General features: G+C 35.6%; 1 protein-coding gene across 6 annotated transcripts in view; it reads left to right on the top strand.

Annotated features, from left to right (window-relative positions):
- BPTF (bromodomain PHD finger transcription factor) overlaps positions 1–17484 on the top strand; it is a 137274-nt gene that overhangs the window by 48298 nt on the left and 71492 nt on the right. For 5 of the 6 annotated variants that reach the window (XM_063080310.1, XM_063080314.1, XM_063080311.1 and 2 more), the window contains exons 4-6: positions 830–1036; positions 1548–1736; positions 15493–15681. In XM_063080310.1, the coding sequence (XP_062936380.1) occupies positions 830–1036; positions 1548–1736; positions 15493–15681 (585 nt within the window). The remainder of the gene's footprint in view (positions 1–829; positions 1037–1547; positions 1737–15492; positions 15682–17484) is intronic. The other variant, XM_063080312.1, reaches the window with a different exon arrangement.

The following is a 17484-nucleotide window of genomic DNA, read 5'->3' as shown; positions in this document are numbered from 1 at the left end:
TTTATAATGCTGAAAAGTAAGGAAGTGCTGAATGAATGAATGGACGAATGAGACATGTCAAAAGGACACAGGACTCTGCAAAAGTTCCCAATGGGCAAAGCTGGAATAATTTGAGCAACAAAATTAAAAGTTATAGTATTGGATTATAAAACAAAGAATGTAATTAATATCCACGAGTTCATACTGATACATCCTGTGGTCTGCACTCTGTGGTCCTTTCTGTACCATGTGGGCTGTACCATGCCATGATATTCCTCTGCCCAAGTTGAAAGAGGGGTAGATCCCTCAGGGATTTACTGACTTTCAGCATAGTTGTGGGACTTCAGAGAGAAAAACTTTTTCCATGCAGGCCTCTGTTTTTTCACTTGTAAAGTTGAGGAAATAGCTTGCCCAGGGTCACATGGCTAGTTCAAGTCATATCTACACTGGGTTCCAGGTTTCTAGGTTTTGGTCACTGCACCATGCTCCCCAGACTGTGAGTCTATGTTAACTTGCAGTTTTTGTCGTGTGACAGAGGACATGACAGTAATCTATATCAAGTCTTACTTTCAAAAGATAGACTAATTTTACTTTTTTATTTTCAAAGAAAGGAGAGCCTAAAATTACCGTCTATTTTTAGAAGCGAAGGGTATCCCAAATTGGTTGAGTTCTCTAGACAACATATTGTTAGCAATCTTGATTTCTTCTTTCATAATTCTAATGCTTTTAAAATATTTAATTTTTCTCTTTAATAACTTGTATTTAAACTCTTAAGTGGCATTTGTAGTACTTTTAAAATATACAGTCTGGTTATATAGAGAAATAAAATATTTTATTTGTTTTCATTTAGAAGAAATTTTGGAATCCATAAGAGCCAAAAAGGGAGAAATTGATAATGTTACAAGCCCAGAAGAAACAGAAAAAGACAAGAATGAGACTGAAAATAACAACTCTAAAGATGCTGAGAAAAGCAGAGAGGAGTTTGAAGACCAGTCCCTTGAAAAAGACAGTGACAACAAAACACCAGATGATGATGCTGAGCAAGGAAAATCTGAGGGTAAAAAAAATTACTTGGTTAAAAAGAAATATTTCATCAGTGCTCTTATGAAATCTCCAATTTCACTTGCAAAATGAACATGAAATTTTTTATTGCAAATAACTGCTTAATTTTATATTTCTGAAGAGATAAGGATACCCTCTATCTTGTAACATGCATAGCAATTGTAATGAGTTTTATGTATTGGTGGATTTGCTATATGATGTTACGGGTATCTCTATACTTCCATATAAGTTGCCGTTTTCCTCCAGGAATTGTTGGTGAGAGATTACTATGTTAAACCAGAATATACACTTTTGTATGTGATAAAATGTTTATTTTTGTATTCTTAAATACTCTTTGGATTACCTGTTGCAAAAATATTCTAGAATTTAATTGCTTTGAAATGGCCATCAAGTAGAAGCAGGTTTTTTGGTGACTGATCATTTTTAGTAGTTGATTAAACGTGGCCATTCATCCTAAAGCAATTTTAAAGAATATCTGTCAAGTTTTGTTATGCATTTTACTATAGAGCCAACAGAAGTTGGGGATAAAGGTAACTCTGTGTCAGCAAATCTTGGCGACAACACAACAAATGCTTCTTCAGAAGAGACTAGTCCCTCTGAAGGGAGGAGTCCCGTGGGGTGTCTTTCAGAAACCCATGATAGCATCAACATGGCAGAGAAGAAGGTGGCACCTGAGCTCCCCCAGGATGTGCCAGGTACAGAGGGCAGTGTATCAATGCCTCTGTAATGGGGGGAATCCTTCCCTTTTGTAGTAAAAGCTGAATGTCACCTAAAACTTTAAATTATGTGTTCATTCATGCTGCTTGCTTACAGTGCCATCTCTGTTTTGCTAAATTGTCACCTAACATTTGGAGTTTGATAAATGTTCTTGCAATTAGTGCTTGAAACTCATCATAATCTTCATGCTTTTTAAGCTTCATTTAGCCATTTTTGTTTAATAGATTTATTTTGTCATCAGCCCATAGTGGCAGTATTTTGGTTTTAATTACTTACATACTAATGGCTCAGTGTTGAATGATTTGACCCTTCCAGTTCTGTATGTACTAACAGATTAACGTAATGTGTGCATGTACTCATGTAGTTTTTACATTTCAAACCCTAATGTTATGATAGACGATCATCATCATAAAACATTTTGCAAGGTGTGTTTTGACATAAAAATATGTTAACCAGTATTTCATATTTTAAGCTCTTTTTTTGAAGAAAAAGCGGCATATTTTAAGCTTCTTAAAATTAAAATTATTCTTGAAGTAAGTTTTATCACACCAAGAATGCCATTATGCCTTTCCTTTTGCCTTTTTTAAAAATGAAAAGGAAGTTTTATTATAGGAACTATGTATGTTTTTCTGAAAAATTCAGATAAGTAAGAAAATAAACCCTGGTAATCCCACCAAAAACCAAGAATTGTAGTTAATACCTTGATGGAAGTCCTCAAAGATTTTTTCTATGTATGTAAGAATATCACCAATTTTCAAACTTTCGATGCCTTCATTGCTACATTTTATACCGGCTTGTGATTCTGATATGTTGGAAAGAAGACAGCACTAGTATTGGAAAACCTGCATTCTAGGTTCACTTCTGCCATTAAGTTAATGTCATTTAATCTTTCAAAGCCTCAGTGTTCCTGTTTTGTAACGTGAAGGATTTTGAGAACCAGCAGTTGTTCTCGTGGGGACTGATTTCAATTGAGTACTTTCAGCAGTGAGCTGTGCTGCTGAAAACACCAGAGTAACATTAGGCTACAGGTAGGCGTGTATGCATAGGCTCCGCAGGAATGACAGTGATCAGCAGAAAGTTCACCGTATTTTATACTGATGAGAGGAGACTGATCATTAAGATGAGGGAAAGTCTGAAAACCGTGCCATCTAGTGAAATGAATAAAGAAACTAATCTTTTTAGCCTGGAAAAGAATAGGCTTGATGTTGAGGGCTGGGGTAGGAAATAATTTAATTGTCCTTAGATACCTGAGGGGCCGGAGGAGAGGGGTGATGGGGGGAGGCTTAGGCTGGTTTTTCGAAAGGTAGGGTGTTAAGTCATATAAGTAGAAATTATAGTGAAGAGTATTTTGATTAAATTTTAACAACTTCCTTAAAATTAGAACTATTTAGAAGATAGAAGTAATGAATTCTCTTTCACTAGAGGCATTCAATAAATACCTATAGAGATGATTTCATTGAGAGTCCTTTATTGAATGGACTAGAAAAACTCAGAGATCTATAATTCAATTGTATAATTTTATGGTTAGATCTCTAGGTCCTATTCGGTTTAAAAAAAAAAAAATTGCATTATTCTAACCTTCACATATTCAGGGTTAAAAGTTTGAAAGTGCAGTACTACCCCAAAATAATGTGAAGAAAATTCAATTTTTATTGGAATCATGATTACACTCCTAGCAAATACTTTTTAGAATATTCTTTGTCTTTTTAAATTGGCCAACACTTAATGCAAACCTCAGTCTCTCTCACTAGTGGCTTCACACCCAATTTAGTTCAGTTTTTAAACCAAACTCAGTTGAATAACAACTGTGCTTAGATTTTAGGAGACATTTGCTGTTAAATCTATTTATTACCAGTTTATTTGTCTCGGATATATGTTCTTTGGTTAGTAGAATGGTTTAAGGGAGAAAGTAACTATTATCCGACTTCCATTTTTGAAAAATGCCAAATAAATAGTATATATAACACACTTAGGATTGTGCCTGATGCACATTAAGTGCTCAGTAAATGTTGGGTGTTATTGTTCCTGCTACGTACGGTCAAACTCTTTTGAAGAGTGAAGAGAGCCTAGCAAGAAAAGAATAATAAAGTGGGTGAGTTGACTTACATATTTACTGATTCAGTAGTTATTTATCAACATAAGTCTTGTAAATGAGACCGTTTGTAGTTAGACTTTACAGTTCAAATGGTGTTTGCATGCATATGTCATGAAGAACGTATTTATCTGAGCACCTGAACAAGTACTTTGAGAAAGCTAGAGTGGGAGCAAGCAGCAGTTGTCAGTAGCTGGCACTGGAGCAGGTGTGGGGTTAGCAGGGGTTAGAGTTCTCCACAGCCGAAGGAGCGGTCCCTGCAAGGAATATAAACCCTGACCATTTGACAACCCTTAGTTATCTTCATGTCTGGACTGAAAAACAAAGAAACCTAGAGACCTAATACTCTCACACTTGTTCCCCAAACATGAAAAACAGTTTAAAAGGCTTATATTAAATATATCACACCAGTTTTGAAAGAGAAATTTGGTACCTTTATAAAGCAGATAAATATTTTAATAAGTTCCTGACTTAAGGATATACTGGGGGACATACATCAGTGACCATAACAGATAAAGTCTGGGCCCTTGACGACTTTACTTTCTGGTGGGCAGTACACAAACCTAGAGTCTGACCTTCAGAGAAGCCTCTGCTTCTTTCTGTTTCTTTTGCTGTCTGTGCACTCATTTATTCAATGGATATTTATTGAGTTCCTACAATGTGCCTGGCAGTATGCTGGGCACTTTGTGATGTCCCTGGACCAATCTCTGTTACCACTATTGATCACCCTGTGGTCAGCGGAAGAAGTGGGACTGGAGAATTTTTCTAGGCAGATTAAAAATAATAGCTGAGATAAGAGACATCTCATTTGGTTTCCTCTTCTAAACTTCCAGAATGTATTTAGACACCTAATTTAATGATTAAAGCTTATCAATAAAAGGTGCTGACAGATTGGAAAGTGTTTTGAATGGAAACATTTTTTTGGTGAACTTTTTTATTTAGGTGGAACATACAGTGAAGGGCACAGATATTAAGCAAATAGCTTGAAGGATATTTACAAAGTGAACACATCTGTGTAACCATATCATGCCCCCTCAGCCACCACTATACCTGTCCCCACAAAGGTAATAGCCATTCTGACTCTGTCACCACTAATTGGTATTGCTGTTTTTAAAAAATAAATGGAATCATACAGTATGTACTCTTTGATGTCTGATTTTTTATCTTAATATATCAGTTAGAGCCATCCAGATGTTGCTTGTAGCAGCAGTTCATTCTTTTTAATTGCAGAATGATATTCTGTTAGATATATCATGATTAATTTATCTTTTTTGTGTGTTGATGGCCATTTGAATGGTTTCCAGTTTAGGATCATATGGATAATGCTACTATGAATATTCTTTTACGTGTTTTTTGTGCATATACGTATGCATTTCTAGAAGTATAAATCTAGTTATAGATATCATGGGTCATTGAGTTTGCATATGCTCATCTTTAATAGATACTGCTAAACAGTTTTGCAAAGGGTTGTATAAGTTTACACTTACCAACAATGTACAAGGGGTCTTCAAAAACTTCATGGAAATATTCGTATTATCTTTTAATTCTATTTTTCCACAAACTTTTTGAAGTACCCTGTTATGAGAGTTCTAGCTCCTCACCAACCTTGCCAACACTTGATATCATCAGTATCGTTCTTTCCTTTTTGGAGAGAGGGGTGTTCTGCTGGGCATGTAGGGCTATCTTATAGAGGTTTGCACTTGCTGTACCCTGGTGACTAAGGATGTTGAGCATATGTGTGTGTGTGTGTGGGTGTGTGTGGGTGTGTGTAGGTGTGTGTAGGTCATTTGGATATCCTCTTTTGTGAGGTGCCTATCATTTCCTTTGTCCATTTGCTATTAAATGGTCTGGCTTTTTGTTTGTAGTTGTTTCACGGAGGAGGTTAAATCCAGTCCCTCTACGCCATCTTGACTAGAAGCAGAAGTTCGTATGTTGATTTTTGAATGTTAACCCCATCTCATATTCCTGAAGTAAATACAACTTGTGATGTATTTTCCTTCTTATATATCGTTGCATCCAGTTTATTCATATTTTGCTTAGGATTTTTGCATCTACTTTCATGAGTGAAATTGGCTTGCATTTTCCTTGTCTGGTTATGTCCCTGTCAGGCTTTGGTATCAAGATTATTTTGGCCTCATGAAAGGAGTTCGGACTGGACGAGTTTGTGTGGGGCTGGTGTTACTTGTTCCTTAAATATTTGCTGAAGCCATCTGGTCCTGAAGTTTTCCTTGTGGGAAGGTTATTAATTATAGATTTCACTTCTTTAGTAGGCTATTCCTGTTTTCCCTTGTTTTCTTATGTCAGTTTTGGTAAATTGCATTTTTCTAGGAATATGCCCATTTCATTTAATTTTAAAAATTTATTGGCATAATAACATTCTGTCTTTTTAATATCTACAGGATCTGTACTGATGTTCTTTTTTAACTCAAAGATTGGTAGTCTGTCCTTTCTTCTTAATCATCTTGTAAGGCTGTTAACAATTCTTACTAATCTTTTTTAAAAACAAATTTGCCTTTGTTGATCCTCTCTGTTGTGCATTTTTCTAGCTTACTAATATCTCATCTTTATTGTTTCGTTCCTTTTCTTTGCATTTTTGTGGCTTTTCCCTCCTAGTTTCTTAAGATGGATGCTTTCATGATTTTTAGTTTAGTTTATTTTTTTATTTGTTATGTTTTAGATAATTTATTATACATATATGTAGGGTACAATGTTGATTTTCAATAATTGTGTATACTGTGTAGTGGTTAGATCAGTATAGTTCGCTTATTCATCATTACAATATGCAATCATTCTTTGTGTCCTTTGACCAATTCCTCATTATCCCCTTTTCTACCTCTAGTTTTCTAAAAGTTCAATATGTTTCTTTCTCTCTGTCTCTCTTTATTGTTCATTTGTTTATTTATGGATTCAATTCCTGGTTATGAGTGAGAACATGAGGTATTTCTCTTTCTGTACCCGGGCTGTTTCACTCAGAATAATTTTCTCCAGGCTCATCCATGTTGCTGCAAGTGGTAGAAATTCATTCTTTTTTTATGGCTGAGTAGTATTCCATTGGGTATATATACCAACCACAATTTCCTTATCCAGTCATCCATCGATGGACGTTTAGGTTGATTCTGTCACCTGGCTATTGTGAACAGAGCTGCAATAAACATGGGAGTGCAGGTGTCCCTTCAACCTGATGTTTTCCAATCCTCTGGATATATCCCCAGCAGTGGGATTGCTGGATCATGTGGAAGTCCTATCTGTAGTCGTTTAAGGAAGTTCTGTGCTGTTCTCCATATGGCTGCACTAATTTGCAGTCCCACTCACAGTGCAGAAGGGTTTTTCTTTTTTTAAATGTCTGCTGCTTCAGCTGCATTCCAAAGACTTATATATGTCCTATTGTCTTAATCATTCAGTTTTAAATATTTTCTAATTTCTGTTATGATGTGGTGTCTGGATTTTTTTTTTTTGCATGTGGTTTTTTGGGGTTTTTGGTTTTTTTTAACCCGTTGCTTATTTAGAAGTATATTGCTTAATATTCAAATATTTAGAAATTTTCTAATTATCTTTTATTGATTTCTAGTTTATCCTTCTGTGATCAGCTAATGTTCTGTGCATGGTTTATATTTGGTTAATGTTGATAAAAGTCCCATGTACTTGAAGAGCATATATAGGTATTTTCAGTTGGAGGGTGCAGTACAAAACAAGTAGGTCAAAGTTTTTAATTGTATTGTTCTAATCTGCATGCTTGGTACATTTTTATTGTTGTTTTTCTCTTCAGGATGTTTTAAAATTATTTCCAACTATTTACTGTGGATTTTCCTTTTTCTCTTTTTATTTTTTTCAGCTTTTGCATTATACAGTTTGAGGCTGTGTTATTAAGTACTTCTAATTTTTGTATTTTCTCACCGAATTAACTTTTTCTGTCATTGTGAAACATCCTTTCTCTTTAATAATATTTCCAAATACACCAGCTTGCTTTTGGTTAGTGTTTGTATGGCTACATTTTCTGCAATGGAAATATTTTTTTAAATAACCTGAGAATTTAAATCTCTTTAGAAATATATCTACTTTAGAATTTTTTTTTTTTTTTGCCCCCTTGAATCGCTGGAGAGCTTTAGAATTTCTTTAGAAGCATATATATTTTATTTCAAGCTTTATCTTGAAATAGTCTTGTTAGAGAGCACTATCATTTTTATATAATTTGATAGAAGATATTATGCAAAGAAAATGACAAATTTATGGTCTAAAAAAACTATAGGAGTGAGAACAGAAAAATGGACAGATTTCCTGATACCTGTCCTAATGGGGTTGATCAGGGATCAGAAGTATTTTATGTGGCTCTGGTTGAAAATTAAACTGAAAAGTTGGGCAGTATTTTGGGGAAGCTTGGTAGACATCACTTTAAAATGATTTTTTTTCCCTCTGTATCTGAGTTCCGGACATTTCCCTTTAGTTCATGAGAGTGGTAATGTTTGCCCATGTGGCAAGTATGCTGTTTGACATTCAGTATAACTTCTTTGTAGTCAGCAACAGGCTCGATTTCAGAATTACACTTTTGTTCTAGATTTCAGATTAGAAACTTTTTGTACCAGAATGGTCAATTTTTTAATTTATATGGTGGGAGAAGGGTACATGTCTTTCTAGCATGTTAAATTCAAATCTGCTGTGAGGATTTATATTCAGACATGTAATGCAGACAGCATTTGTTTTATTTACACCGTGCGTCTAGATTTAATGCCTTTGGTTAGGAGAATGTCAGTAGTAGCTAAAACTGGCTTCGCTTCCATAACTGTTTGTAATTTCTTTGAAAGTGTTTCCTTGGGTATAATGAAACTCTAACATCTATAAAGGTGAACTGTAAGAACACAGCGACTTCATCTGTTTCTTAACTTGTCAAGGTAATGACACTTAGAAGATAGTATCTTGCTTTAGTTTTGAATTTTATTACAAGGAAAATTCAGTTGATATGAGGTTTTTTGATACTAGATGATGAAATGAAATATTACCCATATACTTTTACCTCATTGAGTTGATCAGTAATGGCTTTTAGAGGTGCTACAGTTAAATATGCTTTTGTTTCTTATTCTTTCAAGTAGGTTTGTTTTTAGTTTCTAATCATACAACACATTCTGGTTATTTTACCTCATTATTCTCCTTTTTTAAAATCCACCTTTAACAAACTTAAGTTGAAAAAGTTACTTTTTCTCTTAGTAGATTTTTGCTTAGAATTTTGTTTTGTTTTTTAAGCACAGATTTGATATTTTAGAATAGGCTTTGGTGTTTGTGTTGAGAAGAAGTTGAGGTCAAGGTCTGTATATAATTTAAGTATGGGGATTAACTACAGAAACTTTCCTGTTGTTATTCATTTACAGAGTCTGTCATGTCCACTGAAAATAATATGGTAAATACCAAAACCTATAATATTTGCTATGGTCTAGAGCATTTGGATGTGAGGATTAAAATGTGAGGCGTTACCTTCTTTGTAGTGTTTTGAAGCAAATGCTTGAGATTACCTTAATCCTAAAGCCTAATAAAGTGAAGAGGTCTAGAATAATTATTTCTAAAAAGCAATATCAGTATTCTAAACTGAAATGGAGCTTGCGATAGTCCTTCACTCATTCACACCTTGAAAGTTCAAGTGGATGGAATCTGAACTCAGTTTCCTTTCAGTGGGTTTTCTTACAATTTCTTAGAATACCTGGGTAGGTGATTGGCTTTTCTTTTATGACATACCATATCTCCCTAATAGCATAGAGAACTTTATATACAGTACTTTAAGGTGCTGTGTTCCTTATGAGGGTACTGCAAAAAGTTAGTGGAAGCTGGCTGGTTAGCTCACTTGGTTAGTGCATGGTGCTGATAATACCAAGGTCTAGAGTTTGCTCTTTGTACCAGCCAGCCAAAAAAAAAAAAAAGTGGAAAATAGAATTAAAAGATAATATGAATCTTTCCATGAACTTTTTGAAGACCCTTCTTATAGCTAGAACTTCTCAAGTTCCTACCCCAGAATTTTTTTTCTGAGTTAAATCCATACTTGGGGTATATTATGAGCTAAAAAAGATTTTGTGGGCTGGTCCAGAACTTAATCACTTTATCTTAGATTTTCACGAGAAAATGTATTCTGAACTTTGAACAGCCATGAGGAGCTGTATCTATACAAGATTTTATTATTTCAGAAGATGATTTTTAGACAATTACAAATTAGGAATATTGCACTTTGCAAATCTAGATCTGCTGTATCTGTAAAAGGAATGATTAGTAAGGAACTTGATGTATTTTCTTTTCTTCCAGACATATGCATTTTTCCAATCTAAGTTGACTGTATCACTATTCTATAGCTGTCAGCTTTTAAATTTGCCATTTCCATCTGCCGTGTATAATTTATCTTCAATAATGAAATAAACACCTAAGAACCTATTACCCAAAAACAAAAAGTGAGTCTTTTAAACTGACCTACATCTAACCATCTCCCCAGTCTCATCCCCTTGCCTCTCCCCTAACTGAAGTGACTGTCATTTCTGAATCCTGCGTTCACTAATATCTTCTTTCCTTTTTTTAAGGGAAAAGCCAGTAGAATTTAGGCTGTTGATACTGGAAGTTAAAGTGTTGTATAATCTACATACTCCTGCTTCATTGAGTTCCATATGATTTGATAAAAACTATGTATTTCTGTTCTAGTTGTTTTTAACTTTATAGCAAGGGTATTGTGTTAAATGTAACTTTTTGAAACTTAATTTTTTCACTTCATTTTACATTACTAATATGTATGTTGCTGGAGTTCTTTTGTATTAATAGCATTATAATATTGCTCTGCATAACTATACCTCAGTTTATCTCTTTTCCTGTTGATGTGTATCTGGGTTGTTTCCTACTGAGGTATTTTAAACAACTCTCAGACGTTATGACACATCAATCCTACATACTTCTCTAAAGAATTAAAGAATATGGACATTTTCTTACATAATTACAGTGCTGTTGTCATTTTAATAAAATTGACAATTTCTTAGTATCATCTAATATCCAGTTTATATTCATATTTCCTCACTTAAAAATGTCCTTTTTTTCTTTTTTTTCAACATTTGGTGTGTTGGAGTAACTTCAGATAAGGTCCACACATAACATGACTTATGGTTTTACATCTCTTGGGTCTCTCAGTCTAGAGCACTGACTCCTTCCCTGACTTTTTTTTCACACGCTGTCCACTTGTTGAAGAATCCTAGTCTGTCCTCCTATGGAATGTCCCACGTTCAGGATTTGTCTGTTTCTTTCCTTATGGTGTTTAATTTGTTCTAAAAGCTTGATTGGGTTCAGTTTCAACTGGTTTTGACAAGAATACTTCATCAGCAATGTGCTGAGTACTTGATATCATATCACATCAAAAGGCTCATTATGTCTAGTTGTTATACCATTAGAAATGCTAAGATTGATCTGTGAGTTCAGGTGGTGAGATTGTAAGATTCTCTGTAAACCTCTCATGCATTGACAATCTTTCCAGAATCAGTGATCTATTTGGAAGCTATAATGTGGAGATTCTAATTCTATCACTTTTTTTCTGTACTTTTTTTTAACTGGAATTCTTCTGTAGTTTTCCCGCATTAACTAAGGACATTTGAATATCCTGAAATATATTTAAAGCAGGAGTGGTAGAATAAATGCTTAATTATTTCTCTTAAATTCTAATTTTCAGAATCAGGAGCTGATGTCCCAATTACCTTCATTGGTAATTCATGAGTTATGGACTTTTGGAGAAAGGGATGTGGCTTTCTCTCCTTTTTTAAGTGTCAGTTTGAACTCATGGGTCTTTATATATTCAGGTTGTTCCAGTCAGTTGTAGTTATTCATTTTACTTCTATTTACCAGCAGGAGCCCCTTCCTGTTGGCTGTTAAGTCCATTTGTCATGACCCCATTAGTCTTTGATAGCTTTTGATAAGTTTCATTACTTCTTGGCAGAATAAAAGGCTTACGTTACACATTTCCTACTCCCTTCTTGGAATCATTCTTTCCTCTAAGAAGTCCTGGTTCCTTTTAGTGGGGAATGATATTTAGAGACCACAGTCTGGGCCCAGGGGTACCTAATGCTTTTTGGATTTCACTGCCTCTAGGCTTTTTTGGTGGGTAGTGTTAGGAAATAAATATTTTTGAAAATAAAAGTATCATCAGTTTATATTGGTATTTTAAGTTCAGACTGAGGATCACATAGTTTCTTTGTTTTCACACTTGTACTCTTTTGCCTTACACCGAAAGCCTTAGGTCTTTTTTCTTTTTTTTTTTTTGGCAGTTGGCCAGTATGGGGATCCGAACCCTTGGACCTTGATGTTACAAGGCTGTGCTCTAACCAGCTGAGCTACACGGCCAGCCCTGAAAACCTTAGTTCTTAACAACAGTAACTCAATTATGCATTTGCTGTATCCTGATACAGAATTTATCCTAATGTGCATTAATAACAAATGTTTTTATATGTAGTAGTATTTTTATAATACCAGTATTACTGCTGATAGTAAGACTACTGAATGACACTTAAGACTTTTTTGCAGCTCTTTATTTGTCCTTATTCTATATTTCTACTAAGGATACAGTTAAGCTACTGTTTTCCAAACTCATTTGAAATCATTTTTTTACTCTGTGTGGTTATGCACAACTTGATATACAGTTAGTATCAGTTTGTTTTCAATTTTTAGAGACTGCATTTCTTTTAATTTTTAATATTTTTTATTTTAATTTTTATTGAATCATAATTGATTATACATATTTTGGGGGTTCAAGGACATGTGTTGCTTAAATCAATATTACTAGCATATATATTGTTACAAATCGTACTTATTCTGTATGCCCCTTGTCCAATCTCTTCCCATCCCCCTCTCCCTCCCGCTCCCCCTCTAATTACCCTAGATTTTTTCTCTCCTTCTGAAAGAGTAATGTTTACTCTGTTGATTTGTTGCCTAGATGATCTGTCCAATACTGAGAGGTGTGTTCAGGTCCCCCAGTATTATCGTAGAGCACATGCTTCTTCTGTCACTCTGGAATGGGCTTCATGGAGAAAGACATCCTCTTCTTTTCTTTGGTCTCTGCTGGTGACTCTCCTTGTGTCAGTGCACTCCAGTGGCTGGAGGACCATCTGTGTGGTTATTGTGGCATCTTGTGGCTTTTGCGGCAGCCATGGTTATTGTGGTGGCTGTGGTATGCCACCTACATGGAGGTAATGTCTTTGGCATGTCCCTTGGCACTGGCAGTATACCTGGTTGTGGGGGGAGGGGTCCAGTCCTTGGATTCATGCCTCAGGTCCCCAGGTGGGCCCTGAGGTGCTGGTGGTGTGCCTGGGCCAGAACTAATTTTTTGTCCTTTGCTTACTTCTAAAATGGGGAAACTTCCTGTGGGGACCAGTACTTGAGCTGTGTGGTTTAGCTAAATTGCTGCTTTGCTGCTGATCCCCTAGGGAAGTTTTTTGTGCAGCTCAGGTTGACTTTTAGGTACTTCCGGCTCTCCAGAGAGCTGGTGCACCTAGGTCATGTAGAAACTCTGATCTGGGCCTGAGTCTTTTCATCAAACTGCACCCGATGCAATTCTGTATTCCTGACCAGTCTCCTCTGAGTGGTCCTTTGCTGATTGAGGTGCCAGTCAGCTGTCCTTGCTGTGCCCCAGCATTCCCCCAGTGGGCCCATCTCCCCCACCGCCTGTGCTGCAAACACTTCCCATGGGACAGGCCGTGCGCCAGTCCCTTGAGATGACTCACCAGTCTCTGAGTGGCTCCTTTTTTTCAGTTGTTGTGGCTCCTCACTCCTACGTGGGTCCACAGGAACTCTGTTAGTGTTCTTGCTGGCCTGGGGGCCACCACGTCCCTCTTCTCCCGTGCCACCTCCAAACAACTTCATTCGAAGGGCACAGCTGCAGGTTTTGCCGGCTCCTGCTCCATGTGCTCAGCAGCTCCAGCCTTAAACTGGCCACAGCACGAAACGGTCAGAGCAGTTTCTTCTTTCTCTCATCATGGCTTCTCCCACCTTCATGCATTCCGTAGGTCTCTCCTCCTCTTCCCCTGAGCTCCAGCAGCCCCAGCTTGGCTGTTGTTGCTTTTTTATAGTTGTAAATTGGTTGATTTGTGGGAGAGAGTGATGCTGGGGACTGTCTATTCCACCATCTTGACCAGAAAAACTTCATTTAAAAAAAAATATAATAAAACATTTGCATTATTACAAAGCCAAAACTATGTAACTAGATATGTTCAGAGAATTTTTACTTCCATTCTTCCTTCTCTAGGTAGCCATGTCTTCTTCCCCTTCCCTTATGGGTAGCCATTCTTGTTAGTTTTTGGTTATTCTTCCAGTGTTTTTCTGGTTTTGTTTTCTATAAATAAAAGCAAATAATGTTCGTAAAATCATATTTTCCTCCCCTTCTGACACAGAGTTAGCATACTGTGAGTACTGTTGTTTACCTTTCTTTCTACATTTAATCTTGGAGGTCATTTCGTATATGAATTAGTGATTATTCTTGATCCTTGCTGTGGTGCATATTTCACTGTGCACACCATCTCTTATTCAACCAATACCCTATTGATGGGCATTTTGTTTCTGGTCTTTTGCCATTCTAGATAATGCTTCAGTGAATAGCTCTGTAGATAAGTAATTTAGTATTTTGCTAGTATATTTTGGGATAGATTTCTAGACATGGGATTGCTAGGGTAAGAGTAAATGCATATATAATTTTTTCAGATATTGTCAGTTCCCTTTTATCCACCTTGCCTCATTTTGCACTCCCACAGCAATGTGTGGGGTGCCTGCTAACCCACTGCTTCTCCACCTGAGTGTATTGTGAGACTTGGATTTGTGCTGAGAAGTAGTTTGTCAATATAGTTTTACTTCGCATTTCTCCTGTTAGAATTAAAGTGAGCATATTTCCATGTGCTTAAAGGCCATTTTCATTTCTTTTGTGACTATTCATGTATTTTCCCATATTTCTATCAGGTTGTTGGGTTCTTTTTTCCAAAGAAATTTTTGGGAGCTCCTCATATGTTAGAGGTGGTCACTGTGATATACTATCAGCCACTTTTACTTTAGGAGATTTAAAGAGTATCTTAATAAGTGGCAAAAATGAACAACACAGAGGGAGACTCTTAATTTCTGAACTACCATAGAAGATTTAGGCTTTCAGTTCATGATAGTGTTAATTTTGATGCACTTTTAGGAACTGTACTCTTAGTGATACTATTAAATTATCCTTGAAAGTTAACAATCACATTTAGGCGTTACCTTCCAGTTAATCTTGGGGCATAGAATCAAGCAGAAAACCTTAGAGATAAACAAGCCTGTTTAATTCTATTTCTAATACTGTTTGAATACTTTTTGAAAAGTAAGAATTTTTTTCTCAGATTTTGAGATATTGTTGCAGCAAAACTTGGTTATTCTTCAGCTCTGGGGGATCTGAAAGATTGTCTGCCTCATATCGTAGACTAAGATGATAAGAGTCAGGGAGTTAATAAACTGGGAGACTTAAAAAATAACTCATAGGATGTTGCTTACCAATTTCTTTTCATACATTGCATTATTCATACATGAACAGCTTTGCTTTGTAATGGAATTCTAAAACAATTAAATGCCTTTTCTGACAATTAGTTATTTTTTATGTGATTTCCATTTAAATATCAGTTATTCTGTTTTTCTAGAAGAACCTAACAAGACATGTGACAGCAGTAACACTAGTGCTACCACTACCTCCATCCAGCCTAATCTGGAAAACAGTAACAGCAGCAGTGACCTAAATTCTTCCCAGAGTGAATCTGCTAAGGCAGCTGATGATCCAGAAAATGGAGAAAGAGAATCCCTTACACCTGTCTCTGTTCAAGAAGAGATAGGTAAGAAAACACTTCATCCATTAAAGGAAGCTTTTTTTTTTTCCCCCTCAAGTTTTTAATTTTTTAAATAAAAGTTTGGTGAGGGTGGGAAGATTTTTCTTTTTCTTTTTCTTGAAACACAAGTAGCACTTGCACTCATTGTTTAACAAAAGCACACAGGAAAAAAAACAGAAGACCCTTTTCATAACCCTGCCCCAAAGGTAACCACCATCAACAGTTTGGTGTGCAACATGTAAGATCTTTCTCCCTGTATGTTCTTTCTTTTCTTTTCTTTTTTTTCTTTCTTTTTTTTTTTTTTACATAATTGGGATCATTCTGCATGTTTTAGTCTGCATCTTGCTTTTTTCACTAACACGTAAAGGGAATCTTTTCATATTATAAATTGAATTTATACTTTTTTAACTGCTGCATGGTACTCCACAATATGGATAAAACATAATTCATTTACTATTTCTCTATTAATGGACATTTAGGCTGTTAACTGTTTTTTTATTATTATTATAATAGCGGTGCTTTTTAACATCCGCAACATATATCTTTGTGTACTTGTTGTGTATTTCTGGCATTACAGAAACAGTAATTGGAATTGCTGGTCAAATGGTAGGTACATTTCAAAAATAATGATGGCTACTGCTTAATTGTACATCCAAAGGGATTTATACCAATAATTTATGTACATATCTATTTCCCCATTCTCTCACCTAAATTCAATATCAGTCCTCTTACATTATTGCCAGTGGTGAAAATTTTTTTATTTAAAAAGTTGCATATCCCTGCTTACTGATGTGGTTGAATTTCTTTTCTTTTTTTGTTGAATTTACTGTGAATCCTTCATTTTATACATATATTTATATAGTAATTGCTTGTTTTTAACTCTTTCTATTGTCATACAGAAATGTTTATATTTTATATACAGCTAAATTTATCAGTCTTTTTCTTTAGGGTTTCTATGGATTTTGTGTCTTATATACATATATTTTACAGTAATTTCTCATAACACTTCCATAACTTTGTTTTTAATCAATCTAGAATGTAACTTTGTATGTGGTATGAGGTGGTGATCTGTTTTAATTAGGACTTTTTAAATTTCAAGTGACCAAACCAGCTTAAACTAGCTAAATGAAGAGAGAATTTAATTAGCTCGTATAATTGGGAAGTCCAAGCCACCATCAGGCATAACTGGACCCCCAAATATTAAAACTCTTTCTGTCTTGCTCTCTTTCTCTCACCTTTTGAATTTACATATGTTTGTGTGTTAACATCATTCTAACATAGACAGGCTTTTTCCAAGTGGCAGGGAAGATGGCACCAGCAGTTTGTATTCATATCTTTCCAAGGTCTGTGACCCAAAGGCAAGGGCCCTACTCCTGCTCCAAATCAAAACTTCTTGAGGAAGAAATTTAAGTGGACTGTCTTGCAGCATATTGTTCTCTCCCCTGTGGCCAGGGCAGGCAAGGTATTATGATTGATGCCTCCAGCAAAAGTATATGATTGGAGTGGGGTAGGAGTGGTTTTCCAAAGAAAGAGGGATGCTGCAAAGATAGAATATAGTAAATATCCATAATTCCACCCTTTGGTAGCTCAGCACATACATGTATACTCACATTTGTTTTCATACATACAATTAAAAAATGCCTCTGCCTAAAATAATGCAAAGATCTCACCTGCAACTGAAAACTTTTTCCAAAAACCTCTTTCTCACAATTACATCTGGTAATTGTAATTTTATCTAGACCCGAATCTAGGATTTCTGTGTGTTATGCATTGATTTTGACAGGTCTGAGTGTGGCTTATCTTGATTTC

Source organism: Cynocephalus volans, chromosome 16, assembly GCF_027409185.1.
Source record: "Cynocephalus volans isolate mCynVol1 chromosome 16, mCynVol1.pri, whole genome shotgun sequence".
NCBI lineage: Eukaryota > Metazoa > Chordata > Mammalia > Dermoptera > Cynocephalidae > Cynocephalus > Cynocephalus volans.
The sequence above is the reverse complement of the archived record's forward strand: the minus strand, read 5'-3'. Positions and strand labels throughout refer to the sequence as shown.